General features: G+C 38.8%; 1 protein-coding gene across 2 annotated transcripts; it reads left to right on the forward strand.

Annotated features, from left to right (window-relative positions):
- The first annotated feature begins 6,264 nt into the window (after positions 1-6,264).
- meak7 (MTOR associated protein, eak-7 homolog) lies at positions 6,265-18,251 on the forward strand. Of its 2 annotated transcripts, none has more exons than XM_024280763.1 (9): positions 6,265-6,364; positions 7,309-7,474; positions 8,676-8,936; positions 9,002-9,146; positions 9,212-9,423; positions 12,067-12,253; positions 13,432-13,550; positions 14,862-15,041; positions 15,583-18,251. In XM_024280763.1, exons 2-9 carry the CDS (start codon positions 7,322-7,324, stop codon positions 15,703-15,705), a joined length of 1,380 nt encoding a protein of 459 aa, XP_024136531.1. In that variant the 5' UTR covers positions 6,265-6,364; positions 7,309-7,321; the 3' UTR covers positions 15,706-18,251. The 2 variants fall into 2 exon arrangements, 1 of the variants encoding a protein (XP_024136531.1); XR_004948104.1 differs by lacking the exon at positions 6,265-6,364 and having other exon boundaries at positions 7,322-7,474; positions 15,583-16,542; positions 16,676-18,251.
- The last annotated feature ends 2,762 nt before the right edge of the window (positions 18,252-21,013 follow it).

The following is a 21,013-nucleotide window of genomic DNA, read 5'->3' on the forward strand; positions in this document are numbered from 1 at the left end:
ACTGCAGATTTTGAGCTTTTGTTTACTTAATATCACTTTTTAAGGATGACTAAGAATCTGCAAAAACAAAGAAAGAAGGAAATTATTTTGAAGAAATCTTGAAGTTTACTTTTCTCGATTTCTGTAGTAGTATAGGACATAAATGTATGAAAAGCTGTTTCTCCTTCTGGGACAGATCGTTTCTGACACACAAAATCTTTTGCGTTAACACAATCATTCCATCAGATTGTGAAGGAGAAAAGCGGCTCATCGAGCTGCTTTTCAATCAGCTGGAATGACTGTGTTAACAATGAATAGTATAATTAATACTATACAGTAAATCAAAGAACACAAAAACTGGAGCTCCGGTTTTAAAGGGTTAAGAGTCTTCTCTGTATTCATTTATTCCAAACGTCATTTTCGCTCAGTCCCGACTTATCTCTAACGCAGTATTGAATAGGAAAATGTTAGTTAATCCCTGCTCTGGTTTTCATTTGCATGCCAAGTCTCACCTTTCTTCAGGTGAAGGGCTGGGAGAAACCACACTGTTGTTTCATGGCTGAAGCTGATGGAACCAGTGGGTCAAACCAACATGTGTTCATGGTTATAACACAACGAAGAGTCACAACAGTTATCCTTTTATTAATCATAATAATCTCTTTTTTTCTAAACGTTATTGTTCAAATGTTCCATCATCTCACAAAATGATCCACTGATCCATTATTATTATTGTTATTTTGATAAACAGCTTAAAGTTTGCAGCATTTCTTACTTTCAGTAAAGAAACAAGAAAAGATGTCTTTATTTTGACTCTAAAAACCATTATGTGTCATTTAAGAACCACCAGATGATCATTCAGGGTTCAGGTTGCTGACTGGTCCGGTTGGACCTTGTAGTCCTTGAGGTCTCTAATGTGTTCTGTACTGGAATATTTGAGGTTATCTGGATAATTTAAGCGACACATCAGTAGATCCCTTTGATGAAAATATTGTTTTGGTGTTTTTAACATGCTATTGTCGTCATTTTCTCATGATAGATGACATGTATAAAGAAAATTTAGCTTAAAATGACTTTTTTGTATATATTTATTCAAATTCTTGTGAATCAATAGCAGAAGAAAAGATTCTGATGGATTGTTTGGTGGAAAATACGCTGGGCTCCAAACTTGCTGCTCCGCTCCATTCTGATCATCCACCTGCAGACCAACAGATCCATGAACGTCTTTGTGTTCCTGCCCGGAGCTGGAATCTGGATCAGAACTCTACATCTGGATTGATCTGGGATTGATTACCATTTGTAAGTGGGAGAGAATGTAAACAGAGAGCTCTCAGTGATAGGTGACGGGAAGGGGGCCACCCACAACTCGGAGGCGAATTTCTAATGAACTTCTGCTGCTCTGCAGAAATTACGTCCTGGAAAACGGTATGTTTTTTAAAAATTATTATTTTGGCTAAAAATGGCATCATCATAATAAAATAAAACCCACTGGAACACTTTGAAAATAGATCAAAAGATCTATTCTAACTTAGTTTCTAAACGTGAATGTACAATCTAGATATTTATGAATAAATATTTGTCCTTGAATGTAAATAAATGTTCATAAACTGTAGTAATCAGTGTATTAAAATACACACCTGTACTGTTTTTGTCTTGAAGCCTAAATCCTTAAACAAACAAAAGAGTTTCCTGTCAGTAGTTGTCCAGTTTGGTGATGCTGGTGGATCCGTCTCAAATGTCAGACGTATCAGAGATGTTCTCCCTGAAGCCTCTGATCCCCCCCAGTGGGTTGATTTCCCCCCAAATGCAGAGCTGCACTCTACAGTCAAACGCCGACCAGAAGAGACCTCCACCACATGAAAGATGAGTTTCAGAACCCTCTCAGCAGATGAACCGCTGCATGAAGAAGCTGTGATGGTATCTGCACCCAGGATGATGCCACTCTGCGTTCTCACCGTCAGAAACACTCGGATGTGTAGGAACAGTCTTTACTCATTTGGTACTGTGTGTCCTGCTGAAGCATCATCAGAACTCCACTTTGGAGAGTTTTATTTACTGTTTTGAATCTACTTTGTAAAGTTAGTGGGTTGTAGTCCGTAAGAAATCCACCTGAATGGCTCTTTCAGTGTTGAAGGTTGCAGACTCTAGTTTTAACTTCCTATTTAACTTTCAGAAACCGAAACTGGATTTATTGAATGTAAAACTCAAACTACAAAAGGAGTCTTGATAGAGTCTGAAATGACTGCTGACGACATCTGAGCATCAGGTGATGATTTCCTCCTCTTAAGGACCACGTGGTTCGCGGCTTCTTCTCTTTTTTTTCAACCTGGTATTCAAATCGCGTATTTCCTGTGCTGTCATTCGACGGCGAGACTTTTACCATACATGGACACGGAGGAGAGGCGGGTGGTGGGCAGAGGGAAGAGAAAAGAAGAAGTAACAGGACTCACTTCTCAAGTTTGAACTTGTTACCACGTAAACTCGCCTCACATGAATGAGCAACTGCTGCAGATAGAAATCAGGTTCTGCTATTATTACCTAAACCGCATCGGCTCCTGAGTCTGTCTGTAGTGGGACAAGCTGCCTGAAGACCTGATTCCTCCAAAGCTTCGAGGTCTTAGCTGGCTGCAGAGCTGGCTTCAGGCCACCAACACCCACAGGCCAGAATGAGTGGATTCGGAGAAACAAGTTAACATGACAGCAAAAAAGAAACAGTTTCAGCATTTTCAGAATACTTCTAAATCTTGCGCAATGACTTGCACACGAGTGAGAGATTCCTTGAAACCAGGTCACGATCAAACCTTTAGTTTCAGGAAATGATGGGCAAACATCTCCTGTTGGACTCTGTGTTGCTGCAGCACGATTTGACCCCATAAGACGAGCTCAGGTCATTCACAGCAGATTTTTTACATTCTTTTCCTGATGTCTTTGTCTGCTCTGAGATGAATTTCCTTTTAAAGTAATTTTACAGCAAAAACACAAACATTTGCATCAGTTCAGCGGTAAATAACTCAATACAAATGTCCTACGTCATGCAAAAATGATTCCTTTAATGATTTAAATTAGACATAGAGTTTCCATACGTGAAATAAGGCCAACAACAGTGGGTTGTGTGTAATTTTGGTTTGCAAAGTGGCTTTCCTCTTTACATTTCACCTCACTTGAAAAAACATTTTTAGGGATTAAATGACAAAAGTAAGTGCTAAATTCAAAATGTTTAATCATGAGTAACAGGAAACACTGACACAATCAGGGTGGCTGGGTGACAGAAGCAGGTTCCAGGGGAAAATTCACTATAATGACAGAGCAGCTCTCACTAACTCCAATACGATCATGTTTAAAAGGTCAGGATTTTTTTAAATCAGACTTTGCATTTTAACAAAAGCTGTCTGTGATGTGCTGCAAAACAGCTGATGTTCGGTTCCACCTTCATTTAAATACAAAATCAGCTTCTTCTGCATTCTTGTGATTAATCATTGATGTATTCATCTGAATGTATAACCGATCAGGATGTTTTCATCCCTCAGAACCCTGCAGGCCGTCCTGCTGCTCTCGGCTGCATCCTGTTTGGGGGCAGAAGTCGGAGGTTTCACCTCCACTCCGGCAGAACCATCAAACACACCCAGGTTGGTGCTCGCTGATCTTATGCCCTTAAAAGGCGTTTTTAACCGCCTGCTGTTCAGTCCGGAAGCTGCAGCGCTCCGTCCTCTGGTGTGTGAGCGACCTCTGCTGGTGGAAGACAGAACTGCACCCAGACGAGCCTGAACACAACAGGCTGCAAACAGGAGGAGTGGAGGCGGGAATCTGGAGGAACGGTGCGTATCACGATACAGGTCTCACGATACATGTATCACGATACACGTATCACGATACACGTCTCACGATACACGTCTCACGATACACGTCTCACGATACACGTCTCACGATACACGTATCACAAAATTAAAAAAATGTTAATAGTTAAGTTATTCTCTGTAGCAAAGTGAATTCATCAAAGAACATGGAGGAGAGAGCGTCATGGGACGGCCCAACAATCACAAAATGTAAGTTAGCACATGTTGCAAATGCTAAAAAGTTTTAGTTTAGTTTATTTATTTCATTTTTATAGCACATAAAACTTTCATGATTCTTTTGTCCTTGGTGAAAATGAAAGGGGACAGAAAGAAAAGCCATTTAACTAAATCAGTCAAGCTTTTTAACTAAATCATCTCTTTTATTTTACCAATAATATGTCAACTGGCTGGCAAAAAGCAACAAAAGTTGACAAATAAAAACAAGAAACCAGAACAAGAAACAAACAACAAGAAAATAAACCAAATAAACCAAGTACCTTAGAATAGTTTTTATTGAACCCGTTCCAAACGACCTTATAATTAAAATAGTGTGAGCATTTGTTTTTCAGCATTTTTTTAAATGTGATAATTGAGTTAGACTCTGTGATCCTGTATCGTGTTAGCAGACCATGACTACTCCACTTCCTGGTTCATTTGTGCTCAAACCAGTTTCATAGCCTTTAAACTGCGTTTGCAGAGTACGAAAGTCAATAGTTTAATGTCAGAGTTTCCTTTGGACAAAAATGAGAGTATAATGTTAGGATTTGTGCCGTCGTTCACATCAGCGTACCCCAACCTTTTTCAGGATATAGACTTTTTAATTTAATATTTTCATATTCCGGCCTGTACGAGGCTGAAGTGGGCGTCCAATTTTCCATTTTACCTAAATTTTGAAAGTGAAGTTTATCTTCAACTGTGAAATATCTGCAGCTTTAAACTTTGTTTGTAGACTAGATTTAGGGGTGTGTTGTTAAGAATCTGGGGATACAAGTCTAACCGAAAACATAAACTGAACTACAATGTTGACCAACAACATTCAAAGTTCAGAAAGAGTCTTGGATGAAGTTTGAGCTCCAGGTTCCTGCTGGGATTGGAACCAGGAACTTCTCAGTGGGAGGTGAGCGTACTACATACTGCAGTGGTGGTTAGATCAGACCAGACCAACGTGGAGCTCGTCAGAATCAACTCAACCCGTCGTGTTTGGAGGAAGAGAAATGCTGCCTTTGACTGTCAAGCATGGAGGTGGAAGCATCATGGTATGAGGGTGTTTTCTGCACTGTGGGGATGGGAGGATGGGCGGAGCCATGCACCATCAAAAGCTCCTTCTTTCTGCTAGGAGGTTTGAAATATGGTGGATATGTCGTCCATCAGGATCATGATCCAAAACAACCAAGGAAATGAAGCATATGAACGTTGTGGAGCGGTCCAGAACATCTCTGGTCTCAGTCCTACAGAAACACATGAGAAGAACTGGAGTTCAGAGTTACCAAACAGACAGGAACTCTGAATGATTTAGAAATCATTTCTAAAGAGGAGAGGACCAGAACTCCTCCTGATATGTGCAGAAAACCTGATCATCAACTACAAAAACATCTGAGCTCTGAGCTGTTAATAAAGGTTTTATCATTAAGTATAAAAGTCTGTCCAGCAAGGGTTCAAATTCTGCTTTCACTCAGTGAAATACAAATAAATTTATGTAAATTATTCAAAGTCTTGATTTTCTCACTGTTCAACTAATTATAATTAAAGCTAATTAAACTCTCTAGTTTTAAGATGCATTATTTATGGAATAATCAAGATGTGGACTAATACCATTATGACACTTAAAACATTTCTGATGGAATCTTTGTGACTCATCAGTTTTGTTTACTTATTTATTCCTCTTATTTTTCATTTCTCTGGACCTTGTTCTGTATGTTTTTGTTTTGATTGTAAAATGATTAAAATACAATTCAAGCAAAGCCCAGTTACTCTTCAACCGATTGTACCTGTTTGTATACTTATTTTCAGAAAAACAATAAAAATGTGATTAAAAAAACGCATTATTTGTATTGATTGTGGCTGTAATCATTGCACACATGTGGGAGATTGTTTTTAAAACAGAAAAAAATCAATGTATAATTATTATCATTACTATTATGAAAGCATTGTTTTTTATTTAACAGTAACCGATAGAAAAATCTACATTTTTTTAACTCTCAATTCCCAATGATGGAAATACAAGATGATAAAAAAGTCTTATTTTTACATCAATGATATAAATAAATGACTGTATGAATAAATGAATAAATAAATGAATGAATGAATAAATAAATAAATAAATTCCATTTCATGATGTGAGTAATTGGAACAAGATTTGTATTTCTGTGTTAAACACTCCAAAAAACACGCCTTCTCTTGCTGCCCCGCCTTTTTAGCTTATTGACCAATCACAGTCTAGTATGCCAGTGGTCGACGGATTTGATTGGTCGGTGGAGTTGTCATTCTCGTTGACTCCAGGAAGTGTTGGATTGTAGGAATTTAGAATGAAAAGCTGATCAGCGCCTCATTAAAAGGTAAGTCCGAATCAGAAAGCGGATATTTCGCTTCATTTTAAACCAGTATTTGTAATCTCTTAGTTTTCCAGTGAAAATGTCCTCATTAAAATAATAAAAAGCGCTCTTTGCAGCAGTAGTTTCCCCGGGTCACGTAGCAAACGTTTCTGGCTGCATTGTTGTGATGCTCGGAGCCCCGGATGGAGGCGAAGCTTCTTTATTCATTTAACGATTTTCTCCACTTTAGTTTATGCAAAATAAAAACCAACTTGAAACAATGAACATGAATAAAACGTGTTTTCCCTTCATGTTGGTTTGGAACGTGAGCTGTGGAAACAGAGAAACGCAGAGTCTGAATGGAAAAACTCTTCCTTATTGAGCGCGTGATTCCTGGAGCTCGCACGCGCCCACGTCGGTCGATGACCTCTGATCGATACTGATTCACCTGGAGGGTCAAGTTTAACACAACGACCAGAGAAGGCTTTGAAACTTCAGCTGAGAGGAAATTTCTTAGTAAAAAATACATTTTATTATACCAACTCTGATTATTTACACGTCTAATAATGTATTAAATACTTGTTTGGATTTAATTTATACTTTAGTCTGAGTTTAAGATGTGCTAATGAGCTGAAATGAATGGTTTCATGTTGAATAATTGATCAAATGTATTTAATTAGCTTTTGTTTTCATCTCCATAAATAAAAAAAATAGTTTCTGCAGCAATAAACATATCAGGTCAATTAAAAAGACTTCTTTTATTATGAAATATTAATAATATGTAAAGAAATATCATCTTCAGGCATATAGAAGTAGTGCAGCTGATTAATAGTGTCTCCGGTCAATGTAATGAATACATATTAAAGACTAAAAAGACTCTAAAACAAAAGATTTTTCCTCCCAAGTCTCTTTTTATTGAAGCTAAACGGTTTAATATTTGATCAAATGTCGATGTTCTCCTTTCTCAGTCTGCGGATCATCATGGGGAACACGGAGAGCGCAGTGGTTCAGAAGCGGCTGACCCGCTTTCGCCCTGAGGAGCGGCCCGCCATCGACGGCGTGTTCAACAAGCTGGTGTGTGGGGGGGGCGGTTCAGAGGCCGCAGGAAACGCCATCACGCTGCAGATGCTTCAGGTGAAACCGGAACCACTCCTTCAGAATAAAGTCCTGTTGTGTTTGTCCCTAACGTGTGGAAACGGACTGAAGCGGTTCAGTCTGATTTAAAAGCTTCAGCAGAATTCACACGCAGCATCGATGCTGCATCACTGTCACCTTTGAAATGTTACTGTCACACAAACCGTTTTGACTCCAAATGCAAGAAAGATTTAAAAATGTTCAAACTAAACTGAAGCTTCTGAAATGTTGCAATGATGGATGTTAAAAAAACCAACAGAAAACTCACTCAATGAAGAGTTGAGATGATTTATTTAAACTATATTACTAATACATTGTTTTAACAACTTTAACACCATTTTCTAATTAGAATTTATTTATTCATAAAGATTGAGCATCTTTTAGTACTTTTACTGTAGTTGTACTGTTTTATTAGTAAATTAATAAACATATTATCCCATTTTTATGTATTATTTGTAACTTAGTTATTAAATTAAACTCTGTTTTTGTCAAATTAATGATCAAATGTTGCACTTTTTGTTTATATGCAATAGAAAACTCATATAATCTAATTTTGATTTAGTACTTGTAAATAAATGACCATATATTGGACCTTTTATTTGTTATTTGTAAACTTAAGACCATATAAGGGACCTTTTATTTATTTTGTGCAATTTAATGATCAATTTAACACTTGTTAGTTATTTGTTAGAGAATGTCTTTATAATCTACTTTTATTTATTATTTGTGAATTAGTTACTGAATTAAACACTTTTTTGTAAATTAATGACAAAATGATGAACTTTTTGTTTATTAGTTGTAAGTTAATGATTGACGTTTTGTTTATTTATAAATGAATGTATTTTCATAGTTACCATTTATAAATTAATGACCAAATTATGCTCTTTGTAGCTTCAGATTTAGATGAAATGATGATGTTCACACCTGTAAGTTAATGACCCAAAGATTCCATTTGAATCCACATCTATGAATCTAATGGATCTATTGGATCTAATGGATCTATTGGATCTAATGGATCTAATGGATCTATTGGATCTATTGGATCTATTGCTCGTCTCTCACTCACTAAATCTGTACATTTACATGTTCTTGATCCATATTTAGCATTAATGAAGTGGAAAACCTCGTGTTCTCCAAAAAGCTCAAGTAAATATCTGCTGAAAGACTAACTTGAAACTAAAGTCAAGTCCTTCCTGTCAAGTCCTCCATGGGCAGCGTGGCGTCGGACTCTTTGGTCCGGCGGGTTTTCCGCTGCCTCTGCAGCATCGATCCGGACCTGGCGGCGCCCGCGTTTGGCAAAGCCGACCAGCGTCCCGCCTCCCTGGTGACCCGGGAGCAGCTGGTGATCTTCCTGGCAGACACGCTGCGAGGCACCGCGGAGGAGCGGGCGCCGCTCGTCCTGGTCATGTCCCAGCCCCCGTCATCAGCTGCTGCGGCCGTCACCTGTGGGCAGGTGGTGGAGGTGAGCCGACGACAGACGTTACGCCGGTTTCTGTGACTCTGTTCTCACCGTCTTCGTCTCTGCAGTTCGTCCAGGACCTGATCTCTGCTGTAGTTCAGATTCTGACCAGTAGAGGGCGTCTGGACGGCTGGAAACCCGACAAGATGGCCGACTCTTCAGTGGGCGTCAAACTCCTGGCAGAGAACTTGTGCTCTGAGCTGAAACCTGCAGGTCAGCAGATGTTTCTTTCGTTTTGAGTGGAGCTGGACGTCAGACTGATGACGTTCTGACCACAGATCCAGACAGCTGTGACGTCTCCTGTCTGGAGGACTGGATCTTCAGAACCCCTCAGGTGTCTCTGTACCTGGAGATGCTGGCAGACGAAGGCCTCAGCGTGTCTCTGAGCAGCTGCCCCCCTCCCAGACTCCTGCCCCCCTGCAGGGAGACGCCCTGGAATGAGCTGGACTCTCTCCTGGACGTCCCCACCCTCATGTTTCTGGCTCCACAGGTCAGTCCGGTCACGGGACGCGGCGATTCCTCACAGAGCCAATGAGAATGCAGCATGAAAGCTGCACAGGTATCTGTGTGTAGCGTCTGCACCACATTCAGCAGAGTTTCTGTCATCATCCAGTAATTCTACAGTTTGATTCGTTGTCTGAATATTTAAGTCTGCTTCAAAGGGTCACCAAACAGGGAAGTCAGAGGCTGGCTCCGCCCACAGCCGAAATGTGACCATCCAGTCAGAGGGGCGGGGCTAGGGAACGGGACTGTTGTCATTACTGGAGCTGCAGATCATGACGTCAGACTTGAATACCTCGATTCAACCTGTAGGGGGCAGCACACTGACGGTTTTGACTATATCTTCAAAAATTAAACAATTTTATTTTAATTTGACGAAAAATTGGCAATAACCAACAAACAGCACAAAAGCCAAACAAAGTTAATTTAGGGTTTGGTTACCCTTTAAAAAAACAAGAAAAAAAGTTAAAAAATACGGTAAATATTACTTAAAATAAGAAAGATTATCTGCCAACAGAACAAGAAAATCTGGTTTGTCTAGACTTTTCAAATAAGTAAAAATATTAGAGCTGGGAATTGATTTAAAAAAAAACAAAAACGTAATCACAAACCTGGAGAAAAAGTAACTGCAAATATTTGCAATTATGTTTTTATTTATTTACGGTATTTGCCGACCACTTATCATCTTTGAATAGTCACAAAATGAAATTTACTTGACAGGACAATGCGCGTGACAATGCACGGATCAGATAAAAAAATATCAAACACTATTTGTTGAGCGGTTTTCATGTACTTCTGTACAGCCCAAAGCGCTTTACAGGGTAAAAACAAGTTAAAAAGAAAAACATATTTCAGCAACAAACCACAAGACAGAAATCAGAAATATCACCTCTTTAGGAGAACAACAGCATTATGCTAGAAACAAATAAAATCCAGCATCAGTTAATCATAGGTTAAAACCAAAGTAGCCACATCATTAAAATAACAAAATATTCAAACAATATAAACTCTAAAAAGTTTAAAGTGAGTCATTAAAAGCTTTACTAAAAAGGTGCGTTTTTAAAAATCTCCTCGGTTGTAGAGGCTCTCAGATCCTCCGGCAGGTTATTCCACAGGCGAGGACCAAGACACTGAAAAGAAGACACAGGTCTTGGTCCGAGTTCTAGTGATGATTAATGTTGTAGAGCCTGAGGGTCTGAGGATCTGAGGATCTGAGGATCTGAGGATCTGAGGATCTGAGGATCTGAGGATCTGAGGATCTGAGGATCTGAGGATCTGAGGATCTGAGGATCTGAGGATCTGAGGATCTGAGGATCTGAGGATCTGAGGATCTGAGGATCTGAGGATCTGAGGATCTGAGGATCTGAGGATCTGAGGATCTGAGGATCTGAGGATCTGAGGATCTGAGGATCTGAGGATCTGAGGATCTGAGGATCTGAGGATCTGAGGATCTGAGGATCTGAGGATCTGAGGATCTGAGGATCTGAGGATCTGAGGATCTGAGGATCTGAGGATCTGAGGATCTGAGGATCTGAGGATCTGAGGATCTGAGGATCTGAGGATCTGAGGATCTGAGGATCTGAGGATCTGAGGATCTGAGGATCTGAGGATCTGAGGATCTGAGGATCTGAGGATCTGAGGATCTGAGGATCTGAGGATCTGAGGATCTGAGGATCTGAGGATCTGAGGATCTGAGAGCTCTTGGTGGTTCGTATGGACTGAGGAGATCTAGGAAATATAAAGGACCTGAACCATTAAGACATTTAAAAACTAAATGAATAATTTTAAAATCTATCTTAAAACTGACGGGGACTTAAGGACAGGAGTGATATGAGCTCTTCTTCTGGTGTTGGTCAGGAGACGTGCAGCTGAATTTGAATCAGTTGTAACTTGTTGACAGACTGCTTCGGAAGTCCAGTTCAAACAGTCTCCTTTTTGTGAAAAAGCATCTAAAGCAAAAAAATAACAAGATTAAAGTACTAAAAACTGATTGAATATTTAGTTTCATACACTGCAAAAAGTCTGCTTTAAAAAACAAGTAAAAATATCTAACCTCCCAGGAACCACAAATATCTTCAAATTAGTACATTTGGACTAATATAAATATAATTCCCAAGATTCATTTTCTCAAAATGATTCTTTAATTCAGATTTAGCTAATAAAGTTATCTTATGTTCATCACCAGCATCTGTTTCTTGAAACCAGTTAAAAATACTAAAATATTCTTCTTCTATTCTTCAAAGAGAATCGTGAACTGTTGTCTACATTATTCTTTTCTCACCATTCGTGATCATTTAATGAAATCCCTGAATTAAGGCAGAACTCCTGCATTGATCTTGACCCACTGATGTCACGTGAAGATAATGTTACTGTTGTAACCATGGAGATTCTAGTTTCAAGTGTGTTTTTACTCACATTTGGTCATAAAACCTCATTGACAAACCTTCATATCTTATTGGGATCATTAACACCAAAACTCTTAAAATAAGGGAAATTATCTGGAATAAAATCTAAGTGAGAAGAATGATCAGATGTTCTCGTTTCAAGACGGTTCATCTCAGGTTTGACTTTTTGCCGTGCAGAAAGAATTGTTGTTTGGAAGATCTACAGAACTTCTTTGCTTACCCCACAGGTGCCGGATGGCTACAGCGCCCCCTGGAGGCTGGCGTTCTCCACCCAGGTGCACGGCGAGAGCTTCACCAGAATGATGGCGAGCCTGACCAGGGGGGGGCCGTCCCTGCTGCTCCTCAAAGACACCAAGGGACACGTTTTTGGAGGCTTTGCCTCGCACACCTGGGAGTTAAAGCCTCAATTCCAGGGTGAGACGTTCACAAACGAGAAGACGAATCCGTTTCACCTGTAGATTTGATTTCTTAGAAAAATGTTAGAAACATTTGGAAAGGCTTCAGCTGACTTTACGGTTCAGGTCTGGAGATCACAGCAGTTCTCTGACTTCATGCATTTAAATCAAATATCTTTATTGACAGTGCAGTTACAGGACATGAATTTAAAACTTTACACGTTTCACAGAATGTAACTTAGTGAAAATGTAAACAAGTTCATTTAAAATAAAAAAATAATTATTTGAATAATTTTAATAGATTAAGTTGAGTTGTTCATATACTGACTGATAAATTAAACTTTGTTCTATTCACAGGAAATAAAATATCTTAAAATAATTAAGATCAAGTTTGAGGCCCGATATTTGTGTTATCCATTTGTCAAAACTAAAAATAGTTTTCTGTTCATTTTGCTCATCAGTTTACATGGATTTGTTTACCAAAAATTAGGATTATTTATGTCGTTTTGATTAAAGAGGTTTAAAGCTACAGAACATTTTCTGTGGAACATAGAAATCCTAAACAGGAGGCAGAACAACATCTAAAGTCTAAAGTCTAAGCAGAAGCAAAATGAAATAGACAAAAGCACAGATATAATACCAACAATAAAACCCAATTATTGAAACAAAATCAAGAGAAACAAAGACATGAATCAGGATAAACTGATGAACATTTAGGAGTTTCATAACTCTCTTTGTTTGTGGGAATTTCTACAAAGTTATCAAATCTTTGTTAAAATGTTGGTTTCTCTTTCAATAAACAATAAACACTTAAACAGTTACATCATGACTTTAGCGCGGTAAGTTTTATCTGATATAATATACAATAAAAGCATTTCTCATAAAAATAGATTAAAATAGGACAACACATGATTCATTAGAGTATTTTTATTTAGTTTATGGAACAAAACGGAAAATAAAATCTTAAAAGATCCTAAAAACATGCTTGAAAAATGAGGAATATGAAAAACAAAAAAACTCCTAAAAAAAGAACGATACTGGCGACTCGACGTTCGGTCCACACGTCCCCGGGACAGACTTCACCCAGAGACCGTCAGAAGAACGCAGCACATTGGACCTCACGGCGGCGTTAGTGCTCCACCTTCAAATGTTCTGTCGGCTGACGTTCCTCTCAGCTGTTCTCCATTTGTCCTGCAGGTGACTCCAGGTGTTTCCTGTTCTCTGTTGTCCCCACGATGAGGGTTTACACGGCAACAGGATACAACGAACACTTCATGTACCTGAACCAGCACCAGCAGACCATGCCCAACGGGCTGGTGAGGCCACGCCCACTCCTCCGGCAGGATTTTGATGCTGTTTTCCACAGGAAAATAAGCAATTTTTAGAGGCTGATCCTCCTTAAAAAGTCTTAAAATGCTTTAAATATCATTTATTTAAAACTCAATCTTTGCAAACAATTATTTTAGAGATTAATGAGATTAATTTATCAGTAAATGTGACAGAAATTTAGCATAAAAATAATCACAACAAATATTCAAAAACCCACAAAAATAAGTCATTTTGTGAAAATAAAAGATTATTTCTTTATTCTAAGTGCAGAAAATAATATTTTTAAATTCAATCTGTGCAGAAACCAGGAAAACATCAGTTCTATTATCAAAGATCCACAACTGTTAATATTAGTTTCTTGAAAAGAAAAAGTAGAAATTTTGACAGATTTTTGGAAAAACTTCTTTTTTGTTAAGATTGAAAAACTTTATCTGCAGATGAGGCTGAATGTGAAATAGATCCTGCAGATGATGTTTGATTATAGCAACAACATGTTTTAAATGTAATTTTGATTAAAGAAAGCCCATTTAATACCTTTACTCTATTTAGATTTGGTGCATTTGTTAGTAAACTAACAAGAAAGAGACGTTACATCATATGTTTTCTGCTTTATTACAATGTTTTTTCAAGAACATTGAATTGTTTTGCATGTTATTTTTTTAGCCTTTAAATGAATGAATATATGTAGTTTAGTTTAATGATGTTCCTTTCTGTATGATAAGCTTTAAATTAAGTTTCAATCAGTAAAAAAACAGATTTTAAGTTCAGACATCCTTTTGTTTATGTATTTATTTATTTATTAGTTTCAGCTAAAACTCTGATTGTAATTTGTAGACTGACCTGATGGGGGCAGTCTTGTTTTTGTTTTATTTACACCAACTTATACAATTTAAAATGGCTGTGGTAAAGTTCATTACATTATCATAAAAAACTTTCAACTTTATATTTCAACAAAATAATCATTTCGTAGAATAATGGATCTTATTGCTGGAATTAAATTAAATAAACATGTTTATTTTATTTGTGAAATACAGATGCTACAATATTAAATTACTTGATTTTTTAAATTAATCTAAAAATTTAGATTTAAATGTGGAGTTCATTATGTTAGTAAAACAAAAAAAAACATAGAACCTAAAATGAAAAAGATGCTTTAGAGTCAGATTTAATATTTTTGGATTGTTGGATTTTTTTATTTAGGAGCTCAAACTCTGTAGTTTGATATTTTACTGTAAATAAATGTGATAAACACATGAAGTTTTCACAGTAAAGTGCAGTGAACCTCTCGGTCTCCTCAGGGCATGGGGGGTCAGCATGAATACTTCGGCCTGTGGCTGGACAGCGACTTTGGCCGCGGTCACAGCCGCGCACGGCCCAAGTGCACCACCTACAGCAGCCCCCAGCTGTCGGGGGACGAGGACTTCACGCTGGACTCCATGGAAGTGTGGCACGTGGGCAAACCTCCGAAAGCAGAGGAGGTCAGAGCGCTGGAACACGTGTTATTGATAATCATCTTAGGAGAGGATTAGAAAGTTCTTCTGCATTCATGGGGTGCTGGAAGATTTGCTGATTTTCTCACGTTGACGTGTGTTGTCTGAGTCGGACGTCGTTGGTCCGATCTTTCCTTGAACGCAGCGTTTCTTTAAGTTTTCTACCTGAAGGACATCAACCCATCGATTCAACTGGAACTGAAACGAGAATAAAAGCCACAATTTTGAAATACAATCTCCAAAGTATTTTGTTTTAAAGTGTATCAATTCATTTTCAGTCAGAATTAAAGAATGTTTTTGTCCAGATGTTTTTTCTCTTACGAGGTAAATTACCAAAAAACTCCATGAATCCGGTCCTGGTCCTTCTGTGGAGTTTTAGAACCTTTTGTGGCCCAAAAGTTTTCCCTCCCCCGGTCAAGTACTTTGATATTTTACCCCAAACAGGTTCAACCATTTTTGAATACCTGGATCCGCCCACACTCACTCATGCACACACTGTAACACACACCTGTCTGTTTCTGTGCTGCAGGAGGAGGAGGAGGAGGAGGGGAAGAAGAGCATCCTGTTCGTGGATCCAGAAGTTCAGGCCTTAATGGAGATGACCGGGAAAACTCTGCACAGCGAGGGACTCCGGGAGCCCGAAGACGACTAGTTCCAGGAAGCAGAGAGACTCGGAGAGTCTGGAAAAGCTCAGATATCAGCCTCTTTCTGTGAGCCTTTTTAATCAGAAGCTGAATCTTTTTAGAGCCACTGTCCTCTCAGACAAAGATCCAAATGACCTGACGAATCCAATCACAGATCCAGGTACAACTTCTGAAGCTTAGAATGTAAAATACTAAAGTTACAGAAAGAGCTGGTGACTCCTCTAATGTTTATGTGTGACGGTGGATTTATTAGACGTAATCTTTGATCCAAATGAAAGATTCAAAAATGTGTTTGTTGTGATTTGAATTGTTTGTGTGTTTTCATCACCAGAGAGGCTGATAGGACTTCAGGGACTTTAAGGTTAATCACGAGGCTGAAACCTTCTCTGACTACCTCCTCACAGAACCGCATGTCCAGATTCTTATCACCTTCTATCAGATCTCCAACTGCAGGCTGAGCCGGTTAGCTGAGACGTTCTTTACTCAACATAGTTTGTTTAGATAGTAAACGGTTGTTTTATTGTTGATTTAATATCTCAGTAGTGAATCAATCGCTATAGTGTGACTGAGAATGAACAAAAAACGTCACATTCTCAGTTCACTGCTACTGTTGCACAAAAACTCAAGTAGCTTCACGTCTCTGCAGACGCTTCAGTTCTCTGCAGACGCTTCAGTTCTCTGCAGACGCTTCATGTCTATGCAGACGCTTCAGTTCTCTACAGACGCTTCACGTCTCTGCAGATGCTTCACGTCTCTGCAGACGCTTCAGTTCTCTGCAGACGCTTCAGTTCTCTGCAGACGCTTCAGTTCTCTGCAGACGCTTCAGTTCTCTGCAGACGCTTCACGTCTCTGCAGACGCTTCACGTCGCTGCAGACGCTTCACGTCGCTGCAGACGCTTCAGTTCTCTGCAGACGCTTCACGTCTCTGCAGACCCTTCACGTCGCTGCAGACGCTTCACGTCGCTGCAGACGCTTCAGTTCTCTGCAGACGCTTCAGTTCTCTGCAGACGCTTCAGTTCTCTGCAGACGCTTCACGTCTCTGCAGACGCTTCAGTTCGCTGCAGACGCTTCAGTTCTCTGCAGATGCTTCACGTGTCTGCAGACGCTTCACGTCTCTGCAGACGCTTCAGTTCGCTGCAGACGCTTCAGCTCTCTGCAGACGCTTCACGTGTCTGCAGACGCTTCACGTGTCTGCAGACGCTTCACGTGTCTGCAGACGCTTCAGTTCTCTGCAGACGCTTCACGTGTCTGCAGACGCTTCACATCTCTGCAGAAGCTTCAGTTCTCTGCAGACGCTTCACGTCTCTGCAGATGCTTCACATCGCTGCAGACGTTTCAGTTCTCTGCAGACGCTTCACGCCTCTGCAGACGCTTCACTTCTCTGCAGACGCTTCAGTTCTCTGCAGACGCTTCACTTCTCTGCAGACGCTTCAGTTCTCTGCAGACGCTTCAGTTCTCTGCAGACGCTTCACTTCTCTGCAGACGCTTCACGTCTCTGCAGACGCTTCACTTCTCTGCAGACGCTTGACTCTGCTGCCCGTGTGACAGATGCTGAAGCCGTTTCTCCTGGTCTACATGATCTGCGCTGCCGTCTTTACCAGCTGCAGATGAAATCCATCAGTCATTGATCCTCATCAGAGCTGAACCTGAAACCGTCTCAGACGCGGTCGCTGGCGTCTCTGCATGATTGAAGTCATTTTAACCAAAGTCTGCACTAAATCCTTCAGAGCAGAAGCCTTCTACCTCTTCCTGTTTCATCTGTGATCATCAGTGTTTGTGGAAAGACTTTTCCTTTAGTGAATCACACTTTTATGAAGGTTTGTAGTTTTAGAGAACCGTCGGTTGGATTATTGTTTTGTAGTTAAAAGCCTTCAAGTTTTCAACAATCACTAAACTTCAGGACAGACTATTTATTACTTTATTTTACCAGAAAGTTTCTGAGATCAAATCTCTTTTTTGAGAGAGAGAGACCTGACCATCGGGTCACAGAAAAACAAACATAAATATCAAATTTACAATCAGCTCAAGAATATCATGAACACTCTTCTGGTTTTCACTCAGAAAGGATTCTTTTAAAGCAGATTTCTGTCTAAATACAGGACAGGATATATTCATGTATGCAGTACTGATAGTAATTCTTCAGTACTGAAGTAAATATTCACATTTCTGTTTGCTGCAGCTGGTTTTAGTGACAGAGAGACGCTCATCTTCATTTTATCTTATAGTTCAGATCAAACCTGAAAGCATCAAAGACTGTTACTAAATGATGTGACTGAATCCTGCGTGTCAAACCACTAATATTGAGATAAAATATGTTTAAAATGAAAGCAGCACATTTAGATTAGTAAACGTGAATGGTAATAGGAGTTTCAGTTCATCTATTGAATCTAAATGTGTTTAAACTGTGTGTTCATGATTATATCAGCTTCTCACTGAAACTGTTAATGAGTTAATGAGTTGTGCGTTTAGTGTGTAGTGACTAACAGGCTGTGCATGTGTGTAGTGAACACTTTACCTGTTGTGTTGCCTCAAATAAATCCCCAGTTTTGCTGAACTTGAGTGTTTCTGTCTTCATGCTTTCTTTCTTCGTTTGGTTTCTTCTGCTTGATGAGTTTTTAGTGAAATCTGTCCGTAAACATGGAGGTGGATTGAAGCCAAAGACCGTTTGTGTTTGTCTTCTTCCTGTAATCATTTAAACACCAAGGAGCTGCGTCACTTTTGCAAACATTTGTCAGAATCTCTTTTCTGCTCTGCAACCCTTTCAACATGATCCTGATAATCCTTTTTTCATGATCATTTTTCTTTATTGCAAATTATTCAAGTCATTAACCAGCCAATCAGAAGCCTCTATAAAAGTAGGCGGAGCCTGCCGCACATCCAGCTCTTGAAACATTCAACAGTTTGTGGAGCCCCCTTTTAAGCTCACTCCTGATTGGTCAGAGTGGTTGCCATAGCAACTCAGACTGACTCTGACCAATCACTGCTTACTGGTGACATCTGGCTCCAACATGGCGGCGTCCGCATCATGAAAAAATGGTGACTGAATTGACTTCCTTTGTTTGGAGCTGGAAGTAAGTCCTTCTGCTGCTTGAGCTGCCAGAGATACTCTCAGAGTCTCAGCACTCCAACCAGCCAAAACCCTCAGACCCCATCAGCAGATGTGGCCCCGCCCAGATGAAGTTAAGGCCCGCCCCCATCACTCCCTCTGAGTGATGGGTTTAATTTGTTAGAGTCAGGACCTGAAAACCAGTGAGTTAAGACTCCAGAAATAAGAAAACTAAAATCATTTTGTGTTGAAATATTTAGAACAGACAAAAACTACGTTTTTCATTAAAACTGCCTGAATGACTTAGGCTGTAATACTTGTAATACTTGTAATATTTCATGTTTTTTGTTTGTTTTTGTTGGATCTAAGAGGACAGATTTGGAATATTTATTATTTTATGGTCTGCATGTATCATGGATGATAAACCTCGTTGTTGAATGGAACGTGTGAATTTCCATGTCAGGGATTAATAAAGAATCAATCAATCAATTAAATGAACTTTTTTATTTGATTGACACAATTAAGGTTCAGACGTATCAATTAATCAAACTTACTTTAATTTTCATTTGCATCTTACAGCTGTGTAACAATACCACATAAAATAGTTAAGCCTTATGGGTCATTATTATTATTTTGTGATTAAATGACACGTTTTAAAATAGGAATGTAAAAAAATACACTTTTAAAATTAGTTTTAAAATGTTGTTTTACAGTCTAGTGAAAGAGTTCCACGATCTATAATTAAGAATTCCTTAAGTTGAGAAATTTTCCCTAAATCTTTTTAAAACTTTCTTGTTATAGACTATAATCTAATCTAATCTAATCTAATCTAATCTAATCTAATCTAATCTAATCTAATCTAATCTAATCTAATCTAATCTAATCTTATATAATATAATATCATATTATATCATATATAATAATACATTAAGTGTGCAATAAAATATTTTATGCTTTTATTTTGAAAAGTTTTTTTATCTGCAAAATAAAAAAAAATTAAAAATCATATAATTTTTATGCACTCACGTGGTTTGCTGATATTTAACAGAACAAAAAGACCCTAAAAAAGAATTTAGATTTTGTTCAAATACATTTAGTCAAAAAAACATTTAAAAAGAGAAGCTGCCTCCTTCGTGACGTAACCTGAAGTGGTTTCCATGGTAACCCCACGCTTCGCTTTCCTTCGTGCTGTAAACACGCAGCTCGGGACTGCGCGTCTTTCTGCTTTTTGTCGTTTTTTTAGTTGTTCCGGTTCTTTCTGAGGTGAGTAAATGATCAAATTAAATTAACTGGATTGTATTTGTCAACGTGTTTAGTCAACTTTAAAATCGCGGCTTTAAACGTTCAGCTAAAGATAATTTTCTACACAGCCTTTGTTTGGCTTGGGGTAATGAAATGACATGAGTAAAAAATGGTTTATTACATATATTTTGTAAGTCAGTATAAATATCTAAATAGGCCTAAATGTTTAGATTTATCTTTAAAATATTTAAAGGTAAATTTTCCATAAATTTGTGGCTTTTGTTTAGACATTTTCATCTTGTGTTTCTTTACATTTGTTGCATTTACAGTTCAGATGCTTTTATTAACACATTTTAACTGCATGTTTAATATAGTTCATTTAGAACAAAGTGAAATGTGCATCTAACCCTGAATTAGTTTGAACCTTTGCTGACATTGTTATTAATTAATACCTAATTAATTAATACCTATCAAAGTATCACCAAAATAAAACAATAATTCAGTTGGTGAATGTTTAGTTAGTGCTGGTCTTCCTGTTGTGAGGAAAACTCAAAATCTATGAGACCAGACTGGTTTTCAGATTTCTAAAGCTGCGGTTTCTTCCAGGATCGCAGAGATGTCTCTGTCTCAGCAGCATCATGCAGACGGCAGCCGTCTGCAGGGCGGCGGTATTCAGGTTGGCGGTCTGCACAGCAGCAGTCCTGGAAACCCGGTCTTCTCCTGTCTGATGACTGCAGCTCTGAAAGACGTGGATCTCCAAAATCCCATGAGCGTCCTCTACAGAACAACTTCCAGAGACTATGGACTTCTGCCTCCAACCTTTGAAAGTGCGCCATGTTCTCACCACCCCAAAACACAGAAGTTTTCTGAACACCTGAGCAAGACCGGGATGTATCGGAACAACTCCTTCAACACATCGCTGGACCGAAGCCGAGTCTTTGACTGTCCCAGTCTGCAGCACACTGTCTAGAGGAGAACCTGATCCAGTAAACAGTCTGTATGTCGATGTTGTTCTGCTTTGGTTCTAG

The sequence above is a fragment of the Oryzias melastigma genome, linkage group LG6 (genome assembly GCF_002922805.2).
Source record: "Oryzias melastigma strain HK-1 linkage group LG6, ASM292280v2, whole genome shotgun sequence".
In the NCBI taxonomy this organism is placed as follows: Eukaryota; Metazoa; Chordata; class Actinopteri; order Beloniformes; family Adrianichthyidae; genus Oryzias; species Oryzias melastigma.